Raw genomic sequence first — 26,799 nt, 5'->3', positions numbered from 1 at the left:
GCGCGAAACGATGTGATAGAAATATTAATCAGGCATTTTAAAGTGTAATATAAGTTGGAAAGTTTGATAGTTTTCCCAATTAGGAGGTTCATTTTCTTTTATATTTTAGTTTTATTTACTAGGATTCTTTTGCGTTTATTTGTGAAACTTTATTTTCTGGGCTGTTGTATAATTTGATTTTTAACATGATTCCAAAATTTCAAGAGAATTCGAAATCTTGGAGAAATTTGGACTATATTTTGGTGGGTTAGCAAACTACGTCATTCTTTCTGTACGTTTGTTTACATTCTCAAAATGTATCAGCTTACTCTTTAATTATAAAAGTATATTATATGTTCTTAACTTTTTATTTAGTCGAAAGAACCACCGGAGAGCCCACAGTGCCAATGACAACAGAAGGTAAATAATATTTTATAAATATTTCCTTATTCATTGTCTTCTATTCTTGAAATTTATTAAAAACACTTTGATTTGTTATGCATGTTTTGCGCTAAAATATATTAATCGATTTATGTATATATTCTGCTCATTGTGATTAGACGGCGTTCTAGTGTAAGATCAACATTTTACAGATCCTTAAAGAGAAAATATTTCGAAATACAATATAGATAGTTCACCATTCTGAGATATGTCTGATTATTACAAGGGTAGTATTCACTACAAGGTTGCAGTATCAGAAAATAAGGAAGGTCTCTTTGCCATGGTAAATAATTAGAAATTGGTCCAGACGAACTCTTTAAAACATATTCGAGTGTTGTGTGTCCTTTTTACTAATGCATCTAGTTTAGCTATTACAGCAGCTATCAGTAGAGATTAAAAAGTTGACATTATCCGGAGCTGTATCGTCCCTCCATTTATGTTTATCATAGTTAGGCAATGCACACGCATATAATTGCATTACAGACTGATTATTCCATTGCACTAATATTGTATTGACGAAATTGCAAAACTTGGATTTGAAATATTTATATTAATTTAGTATTAGAATTCTTCAAGTTGTATTAAAATAGTTATTGTATGCATTATTCGTAAGAGAAATATATCATGTACAAGGTGTAAAAGATAAAAATAATTTGTTTGCTGTTAATAACAAAATATTTCGTAAGAAATAGAACTTTTATCATCGGTCATAAATTTATTTTCGGCAGTGTATATACATTACTTTCTGGGATGTCGTTCTATAATTTGATCTTTAATATGTTTTCAAGATTTCAAGAAAAGTAGAAGTCTTGAGGAGATTTAGACTATATTTCGGTGTGTTTGCAAACTGCTTACTTCCTTCTGTACCACCGTTCACTTACTCAAGGTGAAAATCCAAATATCTACCTGCTTATTCCTTCCTTAATTATAAACGTATATTATATGTTCTTACATTTTTGAATTGCCAAAATAACCACAGAAATGTCCACATTGCACCCGACAGTGCCAACAACAGTGCCACCGACGGAGCTCTGGACAGAGCCAAAGACAACAGAAGGTAAATAATATTTTATAAATATTTTTCTATTCATTGTCTTCCATTCTTGAAATTTATTAAAAGCAGATTGATTTGTTTTGCATATTTTGTGCTAAAATCTATCAAGAGATTTATCTATATACACTATATCTGAAGTTTTGACGTTCTAATGTAAGATAACCAGTTTTGCACATCATTGGAGACAAAATATTGATTAGTAAAATATGGCAAGTTCACCATTCTGAAATATGTCTAGTTATAACGGGAGTTATATTCCCGGCCAGATTGCAGTATCAGAATATACGGAAGGTCATTTTGCCAGGGTTAATAAACAGGATATGGTGCAGACGAACTCTTTAAGACGTATTCGAGTGTTGTGTGTCCTTTTTACTACTGCATCTAGTTTAGCTATTACAGCAGCTATCAGTACAGATTAAAAGGGTGACATTATCCGGACCTGTATCATCCCACCATTTATGTTTATCATAGTTAAGCAATGCACACTAATGTTATTGCATTACAGACTGATTATTCCATTGCACTAATATGGTATTGACAAAAATTCAAAACTTAAATTTGAAACATTTATATTAATTTAGAATTAGAATCCTTCAAGTTGTATTAAAATAGTTATTGTATGCATCATTCGAATGAGAAATATATTATGTATAAGGTGTAAAATATTAAAATAATTTGTTTGGTGCTAGTATGAAAATATCTTGTAAGAAATAGAACTTTTATCATCGGTCTTAAATATATTTTCGGCAGTGTATACACTTTACTTTCTGGTATGTCGTTCTATAATTTGATCTTTAACATGTTCCCAAGATTTCAATAGAAGTAGAAGTCTAGAGGAGATTTGGACTATATTTCGGTGTGTTTGCAAACTGCCTTCTTCCTTCCGTACCACCGGTCACTTACCCAAGCTGAAAATCCAAATATCTACCTGCTTACTCCTTAATTATAAACGTATATTATATGTTCTTACATTTTTGAATTGCCAAAATAACCACAAAAATGTCCACATTGCACCCGACAGTGCTAACAACAGTGCCACCGACGGAGCTCTGGACAGAGCCAAAGACAACAGAAGGTAAATAATATTTTATAAATATTTTTCTATTCATTGTCTTCCATTCTTGAAATTTGTTAAAAGCAGATTGATTTGATTTGCATATTTTGTGCTAAAAGCGATCAAGAGATTTATGTATATACACTTTTCCCGAAGAGTTGAGGTTCTAATGTAAGATAACCAGTTTTACACATCATTGATGACAAAATATTGATGAGTAAAATATGGGTAGTTCACCATTCAGAAATATGTCTAGTTATAACGGGAGTTATATTCCCGGCCAGATTGCAGTATCAGAATATACGGAAGGTCATTTTGCTATGGTTAATAATCAGGAAATGGTGCAGACGAACTCTTTAAAACATATTCGAGTGTTGTGTGTCCTTTTCACTAATGCATCTAGTTTAGCTATTACAGCAGCTATCAGTAGAGATTAAAAAGGTGACATTATCAGGACCTGTATCGTCCCACCATTTACGTTTATCATAGTTATGCAATGCACACTAATGTTATTGCTTTACAGACTGATTAATCCATTGCACTAATATGGTATTGACAAAAATGCAAAACTTAAATTTGAAACAAATACATTAATTTAGCATTAGAATCCTTAAAGTTGTATTAAAATAGTTATTGTATGCATCATTCGAAAGAGAAATATATTATGTATAAAGTGTAAAATATTAAAATAATTTGTTTGGTGCTAGTATGAAAATATCTTGTAAGAAATAGAATTTTTATCATCGGTCTAAAATTTATTTTTGGCAGTGTATACACTTTACTTTCTGGTATGTCGTTCTATAATTTGATCTTTAACATGTTCCCAAGATTTCAATACAGGTAGAAGTCTTGAGGAGATTTGGACTATATTTCGGTGTGTTTGCAAACTGCTTTCTTCCTTCTGTACCACCGTTCACTTACTCAAGGTGAAAATCCAAATATCTACCTGCTTACTCCTTAATTATAAAAGTATATTATATGTTCTTACATTTTTGAATTGCCAAAATAACCACAGAAATGTCCACATTGCACCCGACAGTGCCAACAACAGTGCCACCGACGGAGCTCTGGACAGAGCCAAAGACAACAGAAGGTAAATAATATTATATAAATATTTTTCTATTCATTGTCTTCCATTCTTGAAATTTGTTAAAAGCAGATTGATTTGTTTTGCATATTTTGTGCTAAAAGCTATTAAGAGATTTATGTATATACACTTTTCCCGAAGAGTTGAGGTTCTAATGTAAGATAACCAGTTTTACACATCATTGATGACAAAATATTGATAAGTGAAATATGGCTAGTTCACCATTCTGAAATATGTCTAGTTATAACGGGAGTTATAGTCCCGGCTAGATTGCAGTATCAGAATATACGGAAGGTCATTTTGCCATGGTTAATAATCAGGATATGGTCCAGACGAACTCTTTAAAATATATTCGAGTGTTGTTTGTCCTTCTTACTACTGCATCTAGTTTAGCTATTACAGCAGCTATCAGTAGAGATTAAAAAGGTGACATTATACGGAACTGTATCGTCCCACCATTTATGTTTATCATAGTTAAACAATGCACACTAATGTTATTGCATTACAGACTGATTATACCATTGCACTAATACGGTGTTGACGAAAAGTAAAACTTAAGTTTGAAACATTTATATTAATTTAGCATTACAATCCTTCAAGTTGTATTAAAATAGTTATTGTATGCATCATTCGAATGAGAAATATATTATGTATAAGTTGTAAAATATTAAAATAATTTGTTTGGTGCTAGTAAGAAAATATCTCGTAAGAAATAGAACTTTTATCATCGCTCTAAAATTTATTTTCGGCAGTGTATACACTTTAGTTTCTGGTATGTCGTTCTATAATTTGATCTTTAACATGTTCCCACGATTTCAATAGAAGTAGAAGTCTTGAGGGTGTTTGGACTATATTTCGGTGTGTTTGCAAACTGCTTTCTTCCTTCTGTACCACCGTTCACTTACACAAGGTGAAAATCCAAATATCTACCTGCTTACTCCTTAATTATAAACGTATATTATATGTTCTTACATTTTTGAATTGCCAAAATAACCACAGAAATGTCCACCTTGTACCCGACAGTGCCAACAACAGTGCCACCGACAGAGATCTGGACAGAGCCAAAGACAACAGAAGGTAAATAATATTATATAAATATTTTTCTCTTCATTGTCTTCCATTCTTGAAATTTATTAAAAGCAGATTGATTTGATTTGCATATTTTGTGCTAAAATCTATCAAGAGATTTATGTATATACAATTTTCCTGAAGAGTTGAGGTTCTAATGTAAGATAACCAGTTTTACACATCATTGATGACAAAATATTGATAAGTGAAATATGGCTAGTTCACCATTCTGAAATATGTCTAGTTATAACGGGAGTTATAGTCCCTGCTAGATTGCAGTATCAGAATATACGGAAGGTCATTTTGCCATGGTTAATAATCAGGATATGGTCCAGACGAACTCTTTAAAACATATTCGAGTGTTGTGTGTCCTTCTTACTACTGCATCTAGTTTAGCTATTACAGCAGCTATCAGTACAGATTAAAAGGGAGACATTATCCGGACCTGTATCATCCCACCATTTATGTTTATCATAGTTAAGCAATGCACACTAATGTAATTGCATTACAGACTGATTATTCCATTGCACTAATATGGTATTGACAAAAATTCAAAACTTAAATTTGAAACATTTATATTAATTTAGAATTAGAATCCTTCAAGTTGTATTAAAATGGTTATTGTATGCATCATTCGAATGAGAAATATATTATGTATAAGGTGTAACATATTAAAATAATTTGTTTGGTGCTAGAACGAAAATATCTTGTAAGAAATAGAACTTTTATCATCGGTCTAAAATTTATTTTCGGCAGTGTATACACTTTAGTTTCTGGTATGTCGTTCTATAATTTGATCTTTAACATGTTCCCAAGATTTCAATAGAAGTAGAAGTCTTGAGGGGGTTTGGACTATATTTCGGTGTGTTTGCAAACTCTTTTCTTCCTTCTGTACGACCGTTCACTTACTCAAGGTGAAAATCCAAATATCTACCTGCTTACTCCTTAATTATAAACGTATATTATATGTTCTTACATTTTTGAATTGCCAAAATAACCACAGAAATGTCCACATTGCACCCGACAGTGCCAACAACAGTGCCACCGACGGAGCTCTGGTCAGAGCCAAAGACAACAGAAGGTAAATAATATTTTATAAATATCTTTCTATTCATTGTCTTCCATTCTTGAAATTTATTAAAAGCAGATTGATTTGTTTTGCATATTTTGTGCTAAAAGCTATCAAGAGATTTATGTATATACACTTTTCCCGAAGAGTTGAGGTTCTAATGTAAGATAACCAGTTTTACACATCATTGATGACAAAATATTGATAAGTGAAATATGGCTAGTTCACCATTCTGAAATATGTCTAGTTATAACGGGAGTTATAGTCCCGGTTAGATTGCAGTATCAGAATATACGGAAGGTCATTTTGCCATGGTTAATAATCAGGATATGGTCCAGACGAACTCTTTAAAACATATTCGAGTGTTGTGTGTCCTTCTTACTACTGCATCTAGTTTAGCTATTACAGCAGCTATCAGTAGAGATTAAAAAGGTGACATTATACGGTCCTGTATCGTCCCACCATTTATGTTTATCATAGTTAAGCAATGCACACTAATGTTATTGCATTACAGACTGATTATTCCATTGCACTAATATGGTATTGACAAAAATGCAAAAACTTAAATTTGAAACATTTATATTAATTTAGCATTGGAATCCTTCAAGTTGTATTAAAATAGTTATTGTATGCATCATTCGAATGAGAAATATATTATGTATAAGGTGTAAAATATTAAAATAATTTGTTTGGTGCTACTATGAAAATATCTTGTAAGAAATAGAACTTTTATCATCGGTCTAAAATTTATTTTCGGCAGTGTATACACTTTACTTTCTGGTATGTCGTTCTATAATTTGATCTTTAACATGTTCCCAAGATTTCAATAGAAGTAGAAGTCTTGAGGGGGTTTGGACTATATTTCGGTGTGTTTGCAAACTGCTTTCTTCCTTCTGTACGACCGTTCAATTACTCAAGCTGAAAATCCAAATATCTACCTGCTTACTCCTTAATTATAAACGTATATTATATGTTCTTACATTTTTGAATTGCCAAAATAACCACAGAAATGTCCACGTTGCACCCGACAGTGCCAACAACAGTGCCACCGACGGAGCTCTGGTCAGAGCCAAAGACAACAGAAGGTAAATAATATTTTATAAATATTTTTCTATTCATTGTCTTCCATTCTTGAAATTTATTAACAGCAGATTGATTTGATTTGCATATTTTGTGCTAAAAGCGATCAAGAGATTTATGTATATACACTTTTCCCGAAGAGTTGAGGTTCTAATGTAAGATAACCAGTTTTACAAATCATTGATGACAAAATATTGATAAGTAAAATATGGCTAGTTCACCATTCTGAAATATGTCTAGTTATAACGGGAGTTATATTCCCGGCCAGATTGCAGTATCAGAATATACGGAAGGTCATTTTGCCATGGTTAATAATCAGGAAATGGTGCAGACGAACTCTTTAAAACATATTCGAGTATTTTGTGTCCTTTTTACTACTGCATCTAGTTTAGCTATTGCAGCAGCTATCAGCAGAGATTAAAAAGGTGACATTATACGGACCTGTATCATCCCACTATTTATGTTTATCATAGTTAAGCAATGCACACTAATGTTATTGCATTACAGACTGATTATTCCATTGCACTAATACGGTATTGACAAAAATGCAAAACTTAAATTTGAAACATTTATATTAATTTAGCATTAGAATCCTTCAAGTTGTATTAAAATAGTTATTGTATGCATCATTCGAATGAGAAATATATTATTTATAAGGTGTAAAATATTAAAATAATTTGTTTGGTGCTAGTAAGAAAATATCTTGTAAGAAATAGAACTTTTATCATCGGTCTAAAATTTAATTTCGGCAGTGTATACACTTTAGTTTCTGGTATGTCGTTCTATAATTTGATCTTTAACATGTTCCCAAGATTTCAATAGAAGTAGAAGTCTTGAGGAGATTTGGTCTATATTTCGGTGTGTTTGCAAACTGCTTTCTTCCTTCTGTACCACCGTTCACTTACTCAAGGTGAAAATCCAAATATCTACCTGCTTACTCCTTAATTATAAACGTATATTATATGTTCTTACATTTTTGAATTGCCAAAATAACCACAGAAATGTCCACGTTGCACCCGACAGTGCCAACAACAGTGCCACCGACGGAGCTCTGGACAGAGCCAAAGACAACAGAAGGTAAATAATATTTTATAAATATTTTTCTATTCATTGTCTTCCATTCTTGAAATTTATTAAAAGCAGATTGATTTGATTTGCATATTTTGTGCTAAAAGCGATCAAGAGATTTATGTATATACACTTTTCCCGAAGAGTTGAGGTTCTAATGTAAGATAACCAGTTTTACAAATCATTGATGACAAAATATTGATAAGTAAAATATGGCTAGTTCACCATTCTGAAATATGTCTAGTTATAATGGGAGTTATATTCCCGGCCATATTGCAGTATCAGAATATACGGAAGGTCATTTTGCCATGGTTAATAATCAGGAAATGGTGCAGACGATCTCCTTAAAACATATTCGAGTATTTTGTGTCCTTTTTACTACTGCATGTAGTTTAGCTATTACAGCAGCTATCAGCAGAGATTAAAAAGGTGACATTATACGGACCTGTATCATCCCACTATTTATGTTTATCATAGTTAAGCAATGCACACTAATGTTATTGTATTACAGACTGATTATTCCATTGCACTAATACGGTATTGACAAAAATGCAAAACTTAAATTTGAAACATTTATATTAATTTAGCATTAGAATCCTTAAAGTTGTATTAAAATAGTTATTGTATGCATCATTCGAATGAGAAATATATTATGTATAAGGTGTAAAATATTAAAATAATTTGTTTGGTGCTAGTAAGAAAATATCTTGTAAGAAATAGAACTTTTATCATCGGTCTAAAATTTATTTTCGGCAGTGTATACACTTTAGTTTCTGGTATGTCGTTCTATAATTTGATCTTTAACATGTTCCCAAGATTTCAATAGAAGTAGAAGTCTTGAGGGGGTTTGGACTATATTTCGGTGTGTTTGCAAACTGCTTTCTTCCTTCTGTACCACCGTTCTCTTACTCAAGGTGAAAATCCAAATATCTACGTGCTTACTCCTTAATTATAAATGTATATTATGTATAAGGTGTAAAATATTAAAATAATTTGTTTGTTGCTAGTAAGAAAATATCTTGTAAGAAATAGAACTTTTATCATTTATCTACCTGCTTATTCCTTAATTATAAACGTATATTATATGTTCTTACATTTTTGAAATTGCCAAAATAACCACAGAAATGTCCACATTGCACCCGACAGTGCCAACAATAGTGCCGACGGAGCTCTGGACAGAGCCAATGACAACAGAAGGTAAATAATATTTTATAAATATTTTTCTATTCATTGTCTTCCATTCTTGTAATTTATTAAAAATCCAAATATCTACCTGCTTATTCCTTAATTACAAACGTATATGTTCTTACATTTTTAAATAGCCAAAATGACCACGGAATATTCCACAGTGGAAACGATAGTGCCAACGGCAGTGTCCATGACAGTGCCACTGACAGCGTCAATGACAACAGAAGGTAAATAAGATTTCACAAATATTTTCCTATTGGTTGTCTTCTGTTCACATATTCAAAATGAACATTCAAATACTTATCAGCTTGCTCTTTAATTATAAAAGTATATTATGTGTTCTTAACTTTTATTTTAGTCGAAATAACCACGGGAAACACCACAATGCCAACGACAACAGAAGGTAAATAATATTTTACAAATATTTTCCTATTGATTTTCTTCTATTCTTGAAATTTATTAAAACACTGATTTGTCTTGCATATTTTATGCTAATATCTATTAAGAGATTTATTTATATACCCTCTTCCTGATGATTTGACGTTCTAAGGTAAGAAAACCAGTTTAGCTTTCTTTCGAAGTGTGTGCATATATATATATATATATATATATATATATATATATATATATATATATATATATATGTACATATATATATGTACATATATATATATATATATAATATATATATATACGTATGTATCTATATATAGATATATATAGATATATATACTTATACACACACACACAAACACACATATATATACATATATACATATGTATGTATATATTACTGCCAACGACAACAGATGGGAAATAAATATTTTCGAACGGTTTTGCTATTCATTGTATTGTATTCTTGATATTTATTTAAAATACGTACATTGTTAGTGCATATTTTGCGCTAAAATATATTAATAGATTTATATATATATTTTCTTTCAAACATCGGGCTACAGCAATTAGCCTTAGATGCCAAGAACTCTCCTATGTGTGTTATATCTATTTCCTCTCTCCATCGTTTCAGATCTTTAGGGATAGTTTCCAATGCACCTATAAATACCGTGATACATTTTATCCGAACTGTTCATAATCTCTGTATTTGAATAGCTACGTCCTGGTACTTTGATATTTTTTCTATACTTCTCATATTAATTTTTCGCCATTTGGGACTGTAAAATCAATTATCTGGCATTTTCTATTCTCTTTATCAAATACTACCAAATCAGGCATTCCACCTTCTGTTACTCTGTCAGTCTCACAACGTCTTGTATTTCTTACTTTCTAGTACTTTACTTTCTGCATAGCTCCCTGTAGATTTCTCTCCCTAGATTGTCATTTCATCATTCGAGGCCGAAAAAATAAGTGTTATTTGAGTACTGGATTTCATGTAATGGACTCTTCCCCATCCCCGAACTTGCTGGCTTTGTTCCAAAATTGCTATAAATTTTATGAAGTCGGGGCATAATCATTAGCACGCAAGGAAAAATGCTTAGCAGCATTTCGTCCCTCTGCACGTTTTGAGTTCATATTCCGCAGATGTCGACACGGCCTTTCTTCCTTCGTGATCGATGAAATAAGTAACAGTTACGAACTGAAATCGATGTAATCGACTAGCCCCCCCTCCCCCCATCGACCCCTAAAAGTTTCAGGTCTTATGTCTATAGTAGAAAGAATTATCATTATTATTGAAGGTTGCGAGCTGATAGAATATTTTGCACACCGGGCAGAATTCTTAGCGGCATTTCGTCCACTATTCCGTTCTGAGTTCAAATTCCACTAAGTCGGCTTTGCCTTTCATTCTTTCTGGTCGATGACATAAGTACCCGTGAAAAACAAAAGTTACTGTAATCGCTCTTTGTTTATTCTATATATCATCAACATCGTCATTCAACATACACGTTCCATTCTGTTATGGCTAAGATATCGATCTCCAATATCTCCTCTGGCAGGATTTTCTACGTCTGAATGTTCTTTCAAATGTCAACGAATTTACAGAGTGTATGAGGTGCATTTTCGTGGAACCAGCATGAATGAGGTCATCTTGTCACTCACAAGTCCAAAATGCCACCACGGCAGAGAATTGTAATAGGGAAGGAGATAGTTTTATGCCAGGTATCGAGAAGCTAAAATATGATTGTGAGAAAGGAACAATATTTTGTGAAAGAAATATATGATTACACTGCATTGCTTAATGGTTGGTGTGAGTATCTTGAAAGAATGTATCTATTCTATATCAGGTCTTTTCTCTTAATATACTTATCACAATAACAATAAAATTTGCATAACTGTAACGACTATAATCCATTCTATTGCGAATGGTAAGTGTATCAAATGTTTATGTGTAGCTGAACTGATTTCCAACGAAAATGTTTTCACAATCTGTTGCATCATCTCTAGTGTACTTAACACCGTGTTGTATCCATTATTCTCTTTGTTTTTCAGTTTTCTCCTACGCTATTGTCATTAAGATCGAAATGCGTTTCAGTATTAATCTATCTGAAACAATAAGACAAGCGGTGAGTTTAATTTCATGTGTATGTAACTGCTTTTTAGTGTTACAGAGGGAGAGAGAGAGAGAGAGAGATTAATATATCAAATTTTATATACATTATGACTGAAAGAAAAAAACTTTACTTACATGGAGTATTTATCTATGAATCTATATATATAAGGGGATATGTGAACATACATATACATGTACATCAAAACACACACACACACACATACACACACGTATATATATACACACATAAAAAGTAAAGGCTATTTATCAACACAATGTGGCACGATTGTTAACTGTTGTTTAGCCCCAGGAAGCATCATTTCAAGTTGGCTATACGACACAATATGTATATATATATATACATGGCATAGTGTGTGCGCCTAGCTATATACGATTTCGCAAAAGTTTTCCTTCACGTTCTCTCGTAAGTTTACGTAATGATGATATATCTCTAACTCTGACATTAGATAGATGTATATCATTTCAGTGCATTTACAAGCTACACAATTACGCAAAAGTTCAATTTAGCAATCCCCTCTGTAGCATACACATGAAATGTACTTTATAAGGTATTTGCCGTATTTTGTGTGGCCACAAGAAACATCCAAAATGTGTACTTTCTAATTAACTAAACAAATAATATTGAACTAGAAGTGAGAATGAAATTCTTGAAGCGGAATATTTTACTAAAAGCACTTGAAAAAACTATATGCTGAGTACTTTATGATAGTCTCCAAATAATACTTCTTGATTTGATTACAAATTTGAATAATTTTTCTGATTTCTTATGCCTAATTTTCGTTTTCATTCTTTGCTAATGTAATTATGATCACTCCTTAAATAAATTTAAAATGATACCAAATACTCGAAAACAGCTAATATCCTCCAATATATGATGTAATAAGACATTGTGACAGCGTAGAAGTTAATAGTAGCGTCCTTTTTCTAAAAGTTGCATATAGTACACTGATTAGTATGCAAATTTCTTTATTATAGTTCGTTTGGGGATTTGGTTTGCAAGATTCTTTATGTGGGTTCGTGTGTTGAAGCATATTCTGTTTTGTCTGGCGAGAGTAATTTTCTTTTTGTGCCTTATGATTTAACACACGCACCGATAAAATTTCCATTTATTACTTATTTATATTTTCCTAAAATTTTCGTTGCATCTTGCAACCTTTTAAATAGTCTTAAATGTGTTAATACTGATAAAATAAAATATATATATATATATATATATATATATATAGTGCCTTTATCGTGTTTCATATTGCTATGAGATATAATAGTGATATATTCTATTTGATTTTGACTTTAATACTGATATGGCCAAATCATATAGATTTAGTCATTAAATTGTTATTGTCTATTTAAAAAAGGAATAGTTACCCTCAAAATACAGCCTGCAATACCGATATCGTTTTCTTATATTTTCAGTTGTTCGAAGAATATACAAAAAGTATGAGTAATGTGCTGGACGTTATCATAAATGATATCAGGTAAATATATGCTAGAATGTATTATATGCACATACAGCACACACAAGCGTATAAAGAAATATTTCCCTCTCTGTTTCTCTAGCATACATGCGTACGTATGTGACGTGTGTGTGTAACATGTGCGCTTGTAACATATTCGTAAAATATATATAATCTAATATATGCATGCATAAAATACGTGCACCCACACACATATACAAGCACAGACAATCAGACACACACACACACACACACACACACACACACACACACACACACACGTACCGGTGCCTACCAGGGATATACAGGCGGGGGGATATAGCCACATTCCAAGTTTCTAAATATATCGGATCGGTCAGTACATCATTCAAACGTCGCTTCTGCAGCCACCAGTCATACTTCAGAGCACCTCAAAGACCAAGGGACCCATTTGATATCAAATGGAAACTAATACATCGTCCAAGCCCATGTTTTAATGGGAGTGGCCGTTGCAGAATCTGCATCGTGGAGAGAACCAACAGTCTGAAGGACTATACTTGACCTGGCGCGTTGAAGTGGCGCAAAGAAGTTTTCTCTAAGTGTAAAGAAGTTTTCTCTAAATTTCAAGCGCTACCTACTGGAAAATTGTATTTCTCCGTTTACTGGTTAGGCTACTTCGGATCTCTTAAGGTTTTTTATCCTAAGGTTCAGGGGAGATAACTCGTCCTCTTTAACGTTTTTATCCGTTAGTCATTAAATCTCCATATCTGAGCATTTACTAACGTCCCGTGGTACAAAGGTTAATTTTTTTTATCTTTGCATAGAGCCTGACTAGCTGTCTACTTTTGGTAATACTATGACCAGAATTTAACTTTTTGTTTTAATAGTTACTGCACTATTCTTTAGAGAGTGCTTCTTTTCTGATATATGGTTTATTGACTATCTATCTGCGACCTTTTCAGGAAGGGTCTTACGAAGGCCACTCCATTTTCTGCGTTTCATCCCTGCACCGACCTCTGCGCTTCTACATATTATCGAATATTGCTCCAAGGAAAATATGGAATGTTTCGATATTGGATATTCTACAGGAAATATCCCAAAACCTTCCAATGAGATTTTTACGAAAAAGTGGAAAAAATAATAGACCTTATAAGGCACATGAGGAAATCATAGGACGTTCCCACCTAGAATGAAGGAACTCGAGGCATTCGAAGCGGACCTGCTGGGCATAATACCCAAGCTGAAATTCATTAAGTCCTTTTCCCTCTTTCAAAGCAAACTCTGTGAAGATATATAAAAAATAAGAAGCTTTAACAGGTCCTTAATCTTCTCGGATAAGACTAAAAACTTGTACATGACAGATACATATACTTACGATAGGCTTTTAAATGATTCACTTACACAAAAATACAGAAGTACCCCCTACACTAACTTATAATTCTTACGTATTTATATATAATTCTTACGTATCTATCGCTGACGAGGAGAAAATTGTTATGAATTAACTCTGAAATTGGGACCGATACAATGATAACGGAATTTTTTAGAAATTTCTGTCGGCTTACTTCGAGACGCGTGTTTATAGTGATAAATCATATGGTTATTGACGGTTTGTCTATTTTCAGCATATTTGGCATTAGAATTTTTTTCTTTTGTCCTTGTTTATGAGTTGTTTATCAATCTAACCTTTAAAGGTATTTTTTAATAAGCTGGCCATTGATTAAATTTTTTTCGAAAAATTTATCCTATATTAGATGTATATATATATATATATATATATATATATATATATATATATATATATATATATATATATATGTATGTGTTTATGATGTATGTACGTATATATATATATATAATATATATATATATAATATATATATATATATATAGGCGCAGGAGTGGCTGTGTGGTAAGTAGCTTGCTAACCAACCACATGGTTCCGGGTTCAGTCCCACTGCGTGGCATCTTGGGCAAGTGTCTTCTGCTATAGCCCCGGGCTGACCAATGCCTTGTGAGTGGATTTGGTAGACGGAAACTGAAAGAAGCCTCTCGTTTGTCCCCCTAGCATTGCTTTACAAACGATGCTGGTGTGTTTACGTCCCCGTCACTTAGCGGTTCGGCAAAACAGAGGGATAGAATAAGTACTGGACTTACAAAGGATAAGTCCCGGGGTCGATTTGCTCGACTAAAGGCGGTGCTCCAGCATGGCCGCAGTCAAATGACTGAAACAAGTAAAAGAGTAAAAGAGTAAAAGATATATATATATATTCTTTTATTCTGTAAACACACCAGCATCGGTTGTCAAGCAATGCTAGGGGGACAAACACAGACACACAAACACAAGTCGACCCCAGGACTTATGCTTTGTAAACCTAGTATTTATTCTAACGGTTTGTTTTGCCGAACCGCTAGGTTACGGGGACGTGAACACACCAGCATCGGTTGTCAAGCGATGATGGGGAGACAATACAGACACACAAACGTACACACACGCATACACACATGTATATATACGACGGACTTCTTTTAGTTTCCGTCTATAGAAGGCTATAGTAGAAGTAGAAGACACTTACCTAAGATGCCATGCAGCGGGACTGAACCCAGAACCATGTGGTTGATAAGCAAGCTACTTACCACACAGCCACTAATGAACGTTAATAAAGGAGTACTTTAAAAGAGAGAAAAGAAAGAAATAGACTTTTTAACAAAGGAGAAAAAGCAAAGAAAAAAGGAAGCAGATTTTAACTAGCAGTATCGCCCGGCGTTGCTCGGGTTTGTTTCGACCCGCTGGAATTGGAATTGAAAAGTAAAAATGTTGCATTATGTAGCTTGTTATTCTCTTCAAGTGAACATTTTTCTAGTTGAAATACACCGAAAAGTGGCGATACAGCAGTGAAAAAATCGTAAAAAATAGGGATTTTCATAGAAAAAAAGCACCTTTTTGATGTAAATAGTTTTTGGTGTTAACATGGTCCGATTTGAATTTTATCTTCTACGGAAGGAAGAGCAGCCTTTCTTCTATCATACTCTCAATTTTGGTCAACCTGCGCCGCAGGGTCTCGGAGGAGATAGTGTTAGTTGAAGGCTACCAAACCTGCCGCACACAGACAACTTCAGCTTTATATAGAGAGAGATAACACATACACATTAATACACATACATACACACACACACACATGTATGTATGTATATATGTACATCGGTCCACTTCTTGCCATATTTTTATCCTTCACTTCCTACACACACACACACACACACACACACACACACACTCACACACACACATACACGCACGCACGCACACATGCACACACACACCTTCTTAGCTTACAATTTCTTTCTTTCAACAATTGACAACTGAAGTACGCTCGCCAATGAATACTACCAAACGTTAGCGACAGATCTCTGTTTCTTTTTTTCTTTTTTGAGGATTGGTGTAAGCATTAATAAGAGAAAGTAGCAGAATGTGTGATGTTGAATAAGAGTTGCAGAAAGAGGATATGATAGTGGTATACACTTGCAAAGAGAAAGTAGTAGAAAGTGTGGTAATAGCAGAAGCAAAGCATTTGAAATGAGAGAGGCAAATCGTAAAATATTGAGTTTTCTGGAATTTTTGCTTAATTGGGGGTGAAATTGAAAAAATGTATATGCCATGACCCAATCGAATCTACTTCGAAAAATCATAGGTAAATTCCAATTGAAGAAATTCTATATTGTACAATTGTATTAAAAACAAACTATGTCAGAGGCAGAGAAAATCTGCCTTTTATCATAAGAGATTATTAAAAAAACAAAAAAAAAATGTAAAAAAGAAAAACAACAGAAAACTTTCATAACTTGTATAAATTAATAGTAAAATGGTACTGCTTGAGAAGTGGGGTTCAATGCAGCCATTTCATTATCATCATTTCATTATATATTTTTATATAAGTATTTTAATTTATATAAGTTCTAAGATAAGTGTAAGCATTTTTCTATGTGAAGATGAAGTTATATATACATATATATGTACGTGTATATGTATTTTCATATATATTTTTTTGATTTTTTACATATATATATATGCATATGCATGTATATGTATATGTGTGTGCGTGTGGAGATGTGTATATGACCATGATAATGTGTGCATGGACATATATACGTGCGTATGTATATATATATATATATATATATATATATATGTGTGTGTGTGTGTGTGTGTGTGTGTATCAGTATGTATATATATACATATGTGTGTACCTGTGTGTATATATATCTGTACGTATGTAGATTTTATGAACGAAGATTTCTATCTTTACGTGATTTTTATAACATCGTATATCTGTTACCTTTATATATTTTTCCACGCCTATTAGAGTAACTTCCCTTTATTCAACGTTTTTTCATCATAGCGTTTGTCTTAATAACTGATGAGGATGCCGAGTTGCTTTTAGCTCGGCTATCTGAAACTCTGAGTATTATTATAACTGATTGCCCTATATTATATACTTATATATTAAATTCCTCTATTTGCATGATATTGAGGTCACATTCATTCTTTTATTGTCATATTATTATTATTAATCTGTATGTGCGTGTGTGAGCGTGTGTGTACAGCATTGCCTTTCTTTAGCGCACATTTATCTCTGAAACATTCATCATCACTAATACAACAGTCTAATGAACTTTACATTCGGGGGATTTTAAATATTCTCTTCATAACAAATTTCTATGAAACAAAAACTTTGAGAAAATTTATGTTTCAGAAACGGCTCTGTTATTGTCGATCATACTGTTAAAACCTCATATGAGTCACTAGATGCTCTGAATAAAACATTGGAAACTATCGAAAGTGGTGGACTGGTTGTTGGAAATGTTACTTATTTTGCAAAAGCAGTCTCACTAGAGAGAATATACGGTAAGTATGTTACACAAGACTTTAGTAATTTAACTTTGACATATATTGTGAGAAAATATTCATGCTTCACCTGAACGGCAGATCACTAGAGTATACATATTATGCACTTCAATTCCTGTTCTTTTTTTCTGCTTAAGCTTTCAAGCATCGTCTGAAAATTATTTCATGTTGTTCATTTTATTTTCCACAATTTCGAGATAATAGATACCACATATATTTAGGGATGTATGGACAGGTATATAAGCTGAATTGATGCCAACTAGAGAAAAAAATTATATGTATCGCTTGAAATATGTATGCTGTGAATGTGAGGGAAAGTATTAGTAGAAGCACATATAGGTGTTTAAACATGATAGCAATGACTTAAGTTTACGTCATTGGCAATAAACTACACTTCTAAAAAATATTGGCCAATCTACATTCTGTAGCAATATTATAAGTTATCAGTATAAGTTGTTTTATGAAATAATACACACTCATAAACAAATACACACACACACACACACACACACACACACACACACACACACACACACACACATATATATATATATATATATATAGCATATAAAAAATACCTTTAAAGGTTAAATTTATAAATAATTTACAAAAATAAGGGCAAAAGAAAAATTCTAATGCCAAATATGCCGAAAAAAAGACAAAAATTGTCAATAACCATTATAATTTATGCGTCTCGAAATATATTTGGCATTAGAATTTTTCTCTTGCCCTTATTTTTGTAAATTATTTATAAATTTAACCTTTAAATTTAACCTTTTTGATATGCTGGCTATTGAAAAAATCTTTTCCTGAAAAGAATGTTAACCTACATTAGTTATAAATTGAATAGTGTTCACTTCCGGATTCTCTCACTCTGTGAAAGTTTCTATTTCGAATCACACGTGTCTCGAGATGTGCCGAAGATTTTCTATTTTGTATATATTTGGGGTACTTAGGTCTGCTTAGGACTTAGTACTTGCTTTTTCCATGGGTATGAGTAAGTATTTCACTTATATCTCACGTATTTATCGCTGAAGAGGGGAATGTTTTTTTATGAATTAACCCCGAAATTGGGACCAATACGGTAATAACGGATTTTTTAGAAATTTCCATCGGTTTGTTTTGTTTCGAGACGCATAAATTATAATGGTTATTGACAATTTTTGTCTTTTTTTCGGCATATTTGGCATTAGCATTTTTCTTTTGCCCTTATTTTTGTATATATATATATATATATATATATATATATATATATAGATAGATAGATATAGATAGATAGATAGATAGATAGATAGATAGATAGATAGATAGATAGATAGATAGATAGATAGATAGATAGATAGATAGATAGATAGATAGATGGATAGATAGATATAGATATATATACGGGTGTGTGTGATTGTGTATAGAAGAATATATTAATAAAAGGAATTAAGGTGCTGACAATGATGATAATGACAATTGAAATATAAAAATATAAAAATATCTGACAAAGGCTATTTACAACATTTCTAAAAATAGCCCAGCAATTGCTGCCTCGGCCAGGGTTAAGATACAGGACTCTTGACATATCCAACAAAGCATGACGCCTAAACCAATCAGCTCAACCAACCAATCAGCTTAAGTAATTGAGTGATACTACACACTGATTGGTCAGAATACAGTTTGCAAAACCTAACAATCTGGAGACTGTGTAGCTGTATTTAAGGCACAGATTCAATCATCTCGCTACAGTCAAAAATTGTGAAGCATGACTGTCACCACTACTACATGAACCTGAAGATTGCAGAATTTAATACATGAAAGTACTAGTTCAATCAGAATGAACATTTAACATTCTATTATTTTATTTTATTTTATGTTATTTTATTATCTTATATCATCATAAGATTGTAAATAAAACGTGAAAATCAGACAAAGTTGGAATTCCTTTTATTAATATATATATATGTATATATATATATATATATATAAGCATATATGGGTATTGTGCAAATTACATGGAATATATAAACAAACGAGGAAAAGAAATGAAATACGTAAATAACGGCAAAAAATTTTAAAAAAAACAAGATTTGGTCAGGGTAAAAAAATACAGGTCCATTAACGTGTTCAACAAACCGTGAAACCAACACAAAACACCAATCAGCTTAAGTAATTTACTAAAATCACACACTGATTGATCAGAATACAGTTTGCACAAATTAACATTCTGGAGCCTAAACAAATGTATCTAAGGCACACAGTTTAGTCTTCTCGCCACAAGTGTAAATTGTAAAACATAACTGTCACCACTAATACATGGACCTGAAGATTGCATAGTTTAAAGCATGAAAGCACTAGTTCAATCAGAATGGACATTTATTCTATCATTTCATTATATTATATTATTATAAGATTGTAAATAAATTGGAATTTCTTAGAGTATAATATACATACATATACATACATACACGTATTCCATATATATATATATATAATATATATATATATATATATATATATATATATATATGTACATATATATATATATATATATATATATATATATGTACATACACACATATATATATATGTATATGGAAAAAATATATATGTATGCCTATATATGCATATATATGTGTGTGTATATATATATATGAATGCATATATAACATGCATAACACTAATACTCACACAAAATATATTTGTGTCAATATGTGTTTCTCTGTGTGTAAGTATGTTTGTGGGTGGGTAGTTGTTGTTATTCTTGTGTAGCCAATTTCTCTCTCTCCGACCTTTATTGAATGGAAAATACTTCAACTCTGAAGAGGATGTAAAAATTCAACTGAATGTGTTTTCGCCAGTAAAGTCAAGAAATCCTTAGAGAAGCGAGTAATGCATATGCCCCCAAGTTTGCATAAGGTTCAGGAACATAATAATATTTATATCCTTAATTGAATGAATCATTTTGGGTTTAAAACCTGTTTCTTGTTCCACTTAAAAAAAAAACAGAACAAAGATTTTATGTATGCACACACATACATATATTCATAGTCATGCACATGCATACACACACACATGTATACATTCATATGTGTATAAATATACATACACATACATGCATCAACTCCGTATATATAAATATGAGTGTGTGGGTGTATAATAGACACATACGATAAAACAGAAGACTGTATATCTGTGAGTATTAATAAGTGTGTTTGTGTGTGTGGAGAACTATTGGTATTCGTATGCAGACCTAGGTCAGAAAACAATTTGGTAAGTGATCTAACAGCGACACGCGATGCAAACTTTACAGTCAGGTCTTTTAAAGTGTGATATATATTGTGATGTTTGATAGTTTGTAGAAATTTCAACGTTCATTTTCTTTCATATTTCTACTTTTATTTACTACGGCCTTTCTGTCTTTAGTTGTTAGACTTTATTCTCTGAAATAGAGTTGTAATAATTCTATCTTTAGTTGTTTTGCCATAGTCCAAGACAACTAAATGTCTATGGTTATTTTGGACTATATTTTGGTAGGTTGGTTACATGAACTTATCTTTGCTTTCCAGCTAGTACAACCCCGGATATGACGACAGTGGGAGGGACAAAAGAAGGTAAATAGTGGTTTATATATTTCTCACTATTCATTGTGTTTTATTCATAACGTCTGTTAAACGCATATTGATTTCGTTCGCATATTTTGCACCGAAATAGATTCATGTGTTTTGTTCTCATTTAGGATGATTTAATGTTCGAACGTAAGGCCACCTGATTTATACATCACTAAAAAAATAGTTGTTTCAGCTATTAGTGGCATGCCTGTTAATATTGAGTGTTATCTTCGCTGCAAGATTCCAGAATCTGAAATGAAGGAAATGGCTCTTAGCATATAGTTAATGATTGTACATTAGCCCAGATGCCCTCTTTAAGGACATATTCAAATGTTTTCTTTGCTTGATACTAAGCATCCACATGAAGTCATTTGCATCTCTGTCACTATGAATCCACTTTAGCTATTACAACACCTGTTAATAAAAGGACGAATAATTATCATTATCACGATCTGTATCGTCTCACCATTTATCTTCATAGAAGTTACGTAGCTGATACCAATACATTAACTTTACAAATAAACGATGCCATCCTTTAAATATTGTATTGCCGAGAATACGAAACTTGGGCTATCTAGAGTTAGAATTCAGCAATTACTCCAACACTATTGTTCATTCACTAATTTGGGCATAACTGAGACATCAAGAATATTTTTCACATTCGTTTCATCCATAATGAATGTGAGGTGATCTCGCAAGTTGCTAACTAATGCCATAAGAGAATGGAAATCCAGAATTTCAAAACAGGGCAAAATGATCCTGTTCACAAACCGAAACTTTCGTCGTCGTTTCGACAGCATGCTATGGTGATTGTTATGAAACTTCCTTCTATAGAATTTCAACGGGTTCATTGAATTAATTGGTGGTTGATAAAAATAAAAAAGTAAATATTGAAAGTTGTTGAGGTTCTATCAACAATGATCGTATATTTAAACAGCCAGGTGAAAACCTTTGAGTGCTCCAGCAAGCATTCTATCATTTGCAGGTAATGACCTCAAAACAGAACGTCATTTAAAAGGCTTCGACAAAAGTGTGTTAAATTGCTCACATGCAATAAAAGTATACGCAGAGTTCAGCATTTAACCTTCATTGAAAGTGTGTATATATGTATACTAGCAGTATTTCCCGGCTCAACGGGGATTTCAGGGGAGAGTTTCAGGGAGTCGCTGGCGATGTATCGTGATGATCAAAAATCTGGCCTGCTAAAATTTGGTTAAAGTGATTCAAACTGCAGACTCAACGCAAAATGGTCACATTTAATTCATGTTCACAAAGTCCAAACGATTAATAAGAAAAAATCCTCCAGGTTACATCCTGAAAATTCATTTTTTTGCCGAATTTCTACAATGTTTACGGCGATTCGTTTTATATCATGATTTTTTTTATTTTTCATGCAATTTACGCATGCTTGCACGCGTGGTGAACACAGTTCACGTCAAACAGCTGACTGAGTAAAGTTCACTATTCAATGCATGGGATAAGGCCTAAACAAACTCATTATCGATTTTTGCACCAGTGAGATGAATTTCGGAACAGAAATAGCGCAGTTCAATTTAAATTCGCCTAAACCTTAAGTGACCCATTTTTGGTGGTTCTACGATTTGTTGGCTAGGAGGAGATGTGCCGGGAAGTTAAACACACAGGCACACACACAAATACACACACAGACACACAAGTTGAGTTTTATATACATATATATATATATATATATATTTATATATATATATATATATATATAAAACATTATTGGTGAATTGAAGAAATGGAGCTGAACGCAGATTGAACAGAAATCGTTTTATTTCATTCTACACGTGTTTCGAAAGGCACAAATTACCAAAATCCGATTGAATAATGGGACCATATTGTGTCTTTCTCTTCAGGAAGAAAAAAGGAAATCCGTTGGAAAAACAAAAACAGAACAGAGGCAGAGCAAAAACAAATCGAACTGTGCTCCTAAGAGCCCATGGCGAAACCATGGAGTTTCGCCATGGGCTCTTAGGAGCACAGTTCGATTTGTTTTTTGCTCTGCCTCTGTTCTGTTTTTGTTTTTCCAACGGATTTCCTTTTTTCTTCCTGAAGAGAAAGACACAATATGGTCCCATTATTCAATCGGATTTTGGTAATTTGTGCCTTTCGAAACACGTGTAGAATGAAATAAAACGATTTCTGTTCAATCTGCGTTCAGCTCCATTTCTTCAATTCACCAATAATGTTTTAATTTCAATTATCCGCACCAACGCACGGTTGCAACGCCAGATGGCTGTACCTCCAACCGTGCTGTTCACTGCTGTGATTTTTGCTACTAAGGTATCGGTTAAACTTTTGATTAATCTACTACAAGATTATTCATCTTTCTATTTCACATAATATATATATATATATATATATATATATGTACATACACAGGATGTGAAGGGGAACATCTGGCCACATTACTACCCAGACTGCAAGGTTGTATGGGAGGAAATAGACAGCGAGGATTTATAAAATAATTTGGACAGTACCATGTCTATAGATTTATCGGTTTTAGTTATGAAAAACCCTTTGCGATCATCATTGGTAACACACCGAACGTAACTAAATGGAACTTGGTGATGATGAAGTTCCTGTTACTCTTTACTCTTTTACTTGTTTCAGTCATTTTGACTGCGGCCATGCTGGAGCACCACCTTTAATCGAGCAACTCGACCCCGGGACTTATTCTTTTGTAAGCCCAGTACTTATTCTATCGGTCTCTTTTGCCGAACCGCTAAGTAACGGGGACATAAACACACCAGCATCGGTTGTCAAGCAATGCTAGAGGGACAAACACAGACACACAAACACACATACGCATATATGTATATACATATATACGACGGGCTTCTTTCAGTTTCCGTCTACCAAATCCACTCACAAGCCTTTGGTCGGCCCGAGGCTATAGTAGAAGACACTTGCCCAAGGTGCCATGCAGTGGGACTGAATCCAGAACCATATGATTGGTAAACAAGCTACTTGCCACACAGCCACTCCTGCGCCTATATAGTGATTATTTTATAACTTCTACGTGCTAGATCTCACCTTTATTAACCAAACTTAATGTTCGGAATTATGTCATATGACAGAGGGACTGCATTATAGATATTTCGTATCACCTAAATTTCACAAAATCTGCGTATAGATTTACGAAGTGCTCTAGCATTAATCACAATGGAATGACGTCTGAAGAATTATCAGAGCCAGTCTACTAAATATTCAGGTACAGGGCTTGCTACAAAAGGAGCGAGTATGATTTAAAGAATAATCAGTCACAAACGCATAATGTGATATATGCACATTATCTGATTCTTTGAGACAACATAGTTCTGAAGGTTGAATACTGATAAAAGATGTAGAAGCATAATACCACAACGAACAAATCGGTACTTCATGTGCTATCCTACACGAATTCTAAACACAACTGGACATATATTTTCCCCGAGAAACAGGTCATTTAACTGCAACTGAATTTGGCTCCCCACATTTTGCTAGCGCTTTTGAAAAGAAATATTTTTCCAAAATCTTTATCTATCACCAAATTCTTTACACTTGTACAGAGTAAAATACAAATTAACAAATTGAATTGAAAATCCGTTTATTATTATTATTATTATTATTTATTATTATTATTATTATTATTATTATTATTATTATTATTATTATTATTATCATTATTATTATTATTAATATTATTATTATTATTATTATTATTATTATTATTATTATTATTATTATTATTATTATTATTGTGTGTTTTTTTTTAGATTCCGATTTTACTATCGCTCTTGTCTTGGGAATTCTTGCGGGAGTTATATTTCTTCTCCTACTTCTACTTTGTTACTCGTTTAAACGGAAAAGGCAACACTCTAAAAGTATCACGAAAACTTTTGATCGGTAAGATGTTTTCCTTCTCTGTTAGAGGATGAATATAAACGACGAATATTACTTAACGTTAATGTTTTGTGCACATTATAATCACGTTATGTAAGACTTCGAGAATACTATACTGAACTAATACTGCTTCCGGTGTTAATAACGAATTTTTAAGCAGCCTGCTGGCCATTTTACTGCCTGTCTGTTGTATTGATCCCCCTCATTTTCCTATATCAGTAGAGACTCAAGTTGCCGAAGCATTCGGCTGCTAGTGGATACTATCTACAGGTAACGCAGAAATATGAGGAAATCTATATATAACAATTCAACTGCCACTGCTGGATGCCGCTCTTCTGCTACTTATATACTTCTGCGCTTTTAAGCGTTATACATTTATATGGGATGCTTTTTCGAGTAGCCTACTGCTGCTGTGTGGTTTTCTACAGCATATCCTCGTTAAGTAAGATATACAGAATACTATTTTGAACTGATATTTCTTCCACCGTTAATAAAGAATTCTTCACACAGTTTGCCCGGCCATTTCTTTTCTATTTTAGGCACAAGATCCGAAATTTTGGGGAAGGGAGCCAGTCGATTAGATCGACCCCAGTATATATATATATACACACACGCGCGCACGCGCACGCGCACACACACCTATATATATATATATATATATATATATATATATATATATATATATATATATCTTTCCTTCTTTCTTGAGCGTCCAATAATACTATATTTGTTCCACATCCTCGCGTTGTTGGATTAACTTTATATATATATATATATATATACATTAATTAAAATCTTAGGGTAGCAAGAATATTCATCGAAAAATTCTTAGTTACCAGTGGTCTAGCGAGAAAGAAAAAAATTAGTCAATAGACTATATATTATTCAAAGAAAAATACAGTGTACGTTCGAACACAAAAGAGATACCCGAAGAATAGGATACCCGAAGAATAGGATATCTGACTCGCTAGAAAGAGCAGTTAAAACTGTTGTAATTCCGAAAGTGATTGAAAAATAAAAACTTTTACCTTAAGATATCCTATTCTTCGGGTATCTCTTTTGTGTTTGAACGTATATATATATATATATATATATATATATATATATATGTATGTATGTATGTGTGTGTGTGTGTATGTATGTATGTATATGTATAAATGTACGTATATGTATATATACATATATGTATACATGTACATATATATTTCGACCAGGTAGCTGTAGTCATGCTAGAGCATCACCATGATCTTTACCCTCTTTATTTTTGTACCCTCTCTACAATCCTTCCGTGGTTCCTCTCCTCCGACTGATGCGATTCCATATAAATTCTCGATGGCCCATCC

The 26,799-nt window shown here is 32.8% G+C and overlaps 1 protein-coding gene across 1 annotated transcript in view; it reads left to right on the top strand.

Annotated features, from left to right (window-relative positions):
- LOC115213197 (mucin-4-like) overlaps positions 1 to 26,799 on the top strand; it is a gene marked incomplete at its 5' end in the record, with an annotated part of 363,030 nt that overhangs the window by 294,871 nt on the left and 41,360 nt on the right. Inside the window, 4 exons of the mRNA XM_036503503.1 lie at positions 13,029 to 13,090; positions 17,800 to 17,951; positions 21,506 to 21,550; positions 25,330 to 25,459. Of these exons, the coding sequence (XP_036359396.1) occupies positions 13,029 to 13,090; positions 17,800 to 17,951; positions 21,506 to 21,550; positions 25,330 to 25,459 (389 nt within the window). The remainder of the gene's footprint in view (positions 1 to 13,028; positions 13,091 to 17,799; positions 17,952 to 21,505; positions 21,551 to 25,329; positions 25,460 to 26,799) is intronic.

This window comes from Octopus sinensis, linkage group LG6 (assembly GCF_006345805.1).
Source record: "Octopus sinensis linkage group LG6, ASM634580v1, whole genome shotgun sequence".
Taxonomy (NCBI): Eukaryota; Metazoa; Mollusca; class Cephalopoda; order Octopoda; family Octopodidae; genus Octopus; species Octopus sinensis.
The sequence above is the reverse complement of the archived record's forward strand: the minus strand, read 5'-3'. Positions and strand labels throughout refer to the sequence as shown.